This window comes from Perognathus longimembris, chromosome 1 (assembly GCF_023159225.1).
Source record: "Perognathus longimembris pacificus isolate PPM17 chromosome 1, ASM2315922v1, whole genome shotgun sequence".
Taxonomy (NCBI): Eukaryota; Metazoa; Chordata; class Mammalia; order Rodentia; family Heteromyidae; genus Perognathus; species Perognathus longimembris.
The window spans coordinates 111,215,988-111,220,232 of record NC_063161.1 but is presented as its reverse complement, the minus strand read 5'-3'; the positions used below and the strand labels follow the sequence as shown (position 1 = coordinate 111,220,232).

At 39.1% G+C, this 4,245-nt stretch overlaps 1 protein-coding gene across 1 annotated transcript; it reads right to left on the bottom strand.

The window, feature by feature from the left end:
• Nucleotides 1-2,940: 2,940 nt before the first annotated feature.
• On the bottom strand, nucleotides 2,941-3,616 carry LOC125355619 (probable RNA-binding protein 18). The gene is given in 3 exon segments (XM_048352076.1): nucleotides 2,941-3,197; nucleotides 3,258-3,322; nucleotides 3,325-3,616. Coding segments are annotated over 3 exon segments (558 nt in total). The 3' UTR covers nucleotides 2,941-2,996.
• Nucleotides 3,617-4,245: the final 629 nt, after the last annotated feature.

The following is a 4,245-nucleotide window of genomic DNA, read 5'->3' as shown; positions in this document are numbered from 1 at the left end:
GCCTGCTATGCCCTACAAATGCCCTTCATAACTCATTTGATTTGTGTAACAGTGACTCCAAGTAAAGCCATAGATATAATCTGGTTGTATCAGTTAGGAAACAGCAGTGACAATGGTAAGTCCACCAGGGTTCTGCAAAAATTAACTGGGCCAATTGTCAAACTGAGAGCATTCATTAGCTCTACATTTACTTTTGTTTAATTTACATAGTGTTATGCCCAAGTCGGGCTCTTCAATAGTAAATATAATTCTTAAGAGATTACACATTGTCTGAGTTAATCCTCATTTATTTTTAGTAAAACATTTTCTTTCAGTTGAATAGCTTTATTAGAGTATACTTCATACACCATACAAGTCAACCATTATAATAAATGATCAACTATATTTCATGTCCATTGCCAAAAATCAAGTTTTCGACATGCCCATCATCCCAAAAGTCCTAGTTTTAGTCAGTTCCCACTTCTTTTTTTTTTCATAGAGAAGGGCTAGCATTTATTCACATGGAGGGGTAAGAACTGGCGCAAATAATAAACATTGTTTTAAATACAAATGAATAGTTCTGGTTTCTGGAGGAAGTAACTCTAATAGAGTCCTGACAAGTATTTTCTAAGTTTCTACTAAAAATAGAAGGCTACTGGCATTAAGTTTTGCATTACCATAACCCTTTGAGGACCTAAGGATAAAATGGTGCATTCTATACTTCAAGAAGTCACCAGAAAAGAAGGGAGACAGTTGCTCCCACCTCCCTGAACTAGCTTCCAAGTGGAAGGAGAGCCACTTGCATCACAAATATACATAGAGCTAATAATGTAGAGTATTTGATATCTAAAGACATCTAAAAAGATTGACCTTGGGGAAAGCACTACCTAGTCTCGGCTAGTCTGGCCTAAGCCTCTCCAGTACCAGGATTATAGATGTTTGACACCAAGCTTGGTATCTTTATGCTATTGGGAAGAGTTAAGTATCTACAATGGAAGCCCTTCTTTTTTTCAACTAGTAATGAAAGTGGTAAACAGTCTTCAATTACCACAAATGGCACCTGGAGTGATTTACTTACAGAGAAGCAATAGTGCTGCCCAGTTACAGTCTGTCAAAGATGGTATCAAAAATGACCAAACTGGGCTGGGGATATAGCCTAGTGGCAAGAGTGCCTGCCTCGGATACACGAGGCCCTAGGTTCGATTCCCCAGCACCACATATACAGAAAACGGCCAGAAGCGGCGCTGCGGCTCAAGTGGCAGAGTGCTAGCCTTGAGCGGGAAGAATCCAGGGACAGTGCTCAGGCCCTGAGTCCAAGGCCCAGGACTGCCCCCCCCCAAAAAAAAATGACCAAACTGAGCTGAAGAAACACTTTTATGAATCTCTCTACACTGTTCTGGTCAGAATTGTTCAAAGAGGCATTTTATTTTTTATTTAGTAAGAAGTGCGTTCTACAAATGATTGTTTTCAAGTCATGTAGTTTTTTAGAACTACTGAAAACATGAGGTGGTCACAATGTGGGTGCCAGAGCAGAGGCTGCTCCAGATTCCTGGTGCCCACTAGCCTCTTCTACTCAGATCCTACATAATTATTAGTCAGTAATGCTATGGTGAGTTATACAGCAAACTTTAGACTTTCCAAGAATGTTTGCTTTTCTTTCTTTTTTTTTTCTTATTTATTGTCAAAGTGATGTACAGAGAGGTTACAGTTTCATACGTTAGGCCTTGGGTACATTTCTTGTACTGTTTGTTACCTCCTCCCTCATTCTCCCCTCCCCCTCTCCCTTCCCCTCTCCCCCCACCCCCCACAAAAGCAAGTATTGCTTTTGGAGTCATTTGTCTTTTATCCTTTGTCTCTTGATTTTGATATTCCCTTTCACTTCCCTAATTCTAATACCAGTATATACAGTATCCAGTGTACTCAGATAAGATACGGTGATAGTGCAGGTATGGCCTAGAAGCAAGAGTGCTTGCCTCTTACACATGAACCCTTATGTTCAATTCCTCAGCACCACATATATAGAAAATGGCCAGAAGTGGCGCTGTGGCTCAAGTGGCAGAGTGCTAGCCTTGAGCAAAAAGAAGCCAGGGACAGTGCTCAGGCCGAGTCTAAGCCCCAGGACTGGCAAAAAAAAAAAAATTGCTAGCAATGTTTGCTTTTCTATTTGGATCAGCCATGACACAATTCCAAACAGAGAAATCTGATACTATAAAAACAATCTTATGCAATTACTGCAATTTTCAAAAGTCTTGTGGTAGTAATATTTGGTATTAGAAAAGGTAGGATAATTTAGAGTCTTAAAAATTATCACTAGAGAGTAAAAACTGGGTTTCTAAATAGAATGTTTGTTGTAGTAAAAAAATGTTAAACTGGAATCCAGTTTGTTGATGTAAACAATTTTAAGATATACACACCATGTTTTCCTGATTGAGATTTTGAAACTTACAAGCATAATTCTTAAACAGATTACTACAAATTGCCAAGAATTCTCTTTTTTCAATCCAGTTGGAAAGACTGCATTGTAAATTCTTCAGTAGTTCTAGTTATGAGTTAAAAAATGTAGTTATGATTTAAAACCTGCCTCTCATGTTACTTTTTTTGCTTTTTATGTTGCAAAGATGTGCCCAGGAAAATACCCTGGTTTTTTGTGGTGTTTTTTTGATGGACTTAATATTTTTTTCTTCTGATTTAAGTAACATTTTATAAGTTTGGCTTTCTCTCTGGCACGCTGTATTTCTGGAGTTAAAAATTCAAGCAAATCCAGCCAACTAGAGCATCTCAGTGTTCAAAATACAGTTTAGGACATCATCCTATTTATTCTGGATGATACTCAATTCCACGTGTTGTTTAGGGAAGACGTACCAGGAACAACCAAAAACGTTGTATTACCAAATTCTAATATGTGATTGTGCTCTGTTGGACAGTACCACTTACATCAACAAAGTCCAAAGACAAAGGAGCTTAGGTGTGGAGATCAATTTGCTTTTTGCTGCTACAATAATTCATAACCATCATCTTCAAGATTTCCAAGCTGTTCTGGAATATGGAGTAGTCCTTTTTTTGGGGGGGGGGGGGTCTGGTGGCTTAAAGTAGGAATAGAAAGGTGCTACTGGCTGCTCTGCATCAAGATTTTCTGCCATCATCTTCAGCTTTGCTTCAATGGCTTTGATCTTTGCAGTGACACTAAGGTTAAACTGAGTTGGCTCAGTGCTTGAGGACTGGATAAACAACAACAAAAAAAGAAGAAAAATAACAAAAAAACAGACAAAAAAACAAACAAAAAGACTGATTGGAAGGATCTTGTTCTTATTGTGATCATATCACTTTACTTGAGCATATGGCCCATCATCTTCGACAGTGCCAGCTTGCCATTGAGACATTGGATGGCTTGTTCTGCTTCCTGCTTAGTTTCAAAGTTAACAAAACAGTACCCTCGAGGCTGACCCTCCAAAGCGCCTGACTTGTGGAAGAGGAAGTCAAACTGTTTGGCCTTGCCAAACTTCTGGAGGAGCTTGAGGAGGTGGTATTGTGTGATTTTGTCCAGTTTGTCAGTCCATAATCGGTGCCCTTCCTGTAGAGAGCCCTCTGAAAGGATGGATGCGTTCTCCAGGGGAAGTGTTTTGGTTTCTGCTTCCATCAATCTCTTGAAGACTTCACTGCTGTGCCCTCAGCTCATCACCTGAAGACTGGCCTTAACGCCCTGGTTGCACAGACTTCTGGAAGCGTCTGCCTCCACACCGCCTGCTGCCAGGCCACCCGTGACGCACTGCCGTCAGTTCCCATTTCTAGTGTGAGCTTCAACAACAGCTAATCTATTTTATGTTTCTATAAATATACTCTTTCTAGAAATTTCATGTGATTATCGAGGTTTTTTTTACTTTTCAATGTTCCTATGTTTTAGTGTTTATTACACTTTGTTCCTTGATACTACTGGATATTAACCATTCTATAATCATACCGCATGATTTGTCTTTATTCTCCAATTGACTGACATACAGTTTTTAGCTTGTTTTATTGAGAATATTGCTGCAAAAAAGAATAGCTTCATTTCTTCTTTCCATATTTAGTTTTTTTAATTTATTCTTTATTGTCAATGTAATGTACAGAGGGGTTAAAGTTTCATATGTAAGGCAGTGAGTACATTTCTTACCAGACTTGTTACCTCCTCCTTCATTTTTCTCCCACCTTCCCCCCTCTCTGGTTCCCTCATCACCCTCCTCTGAGATGTACAGTTGGTTTATAGCATATTGTCTTGTAAGTATTGCT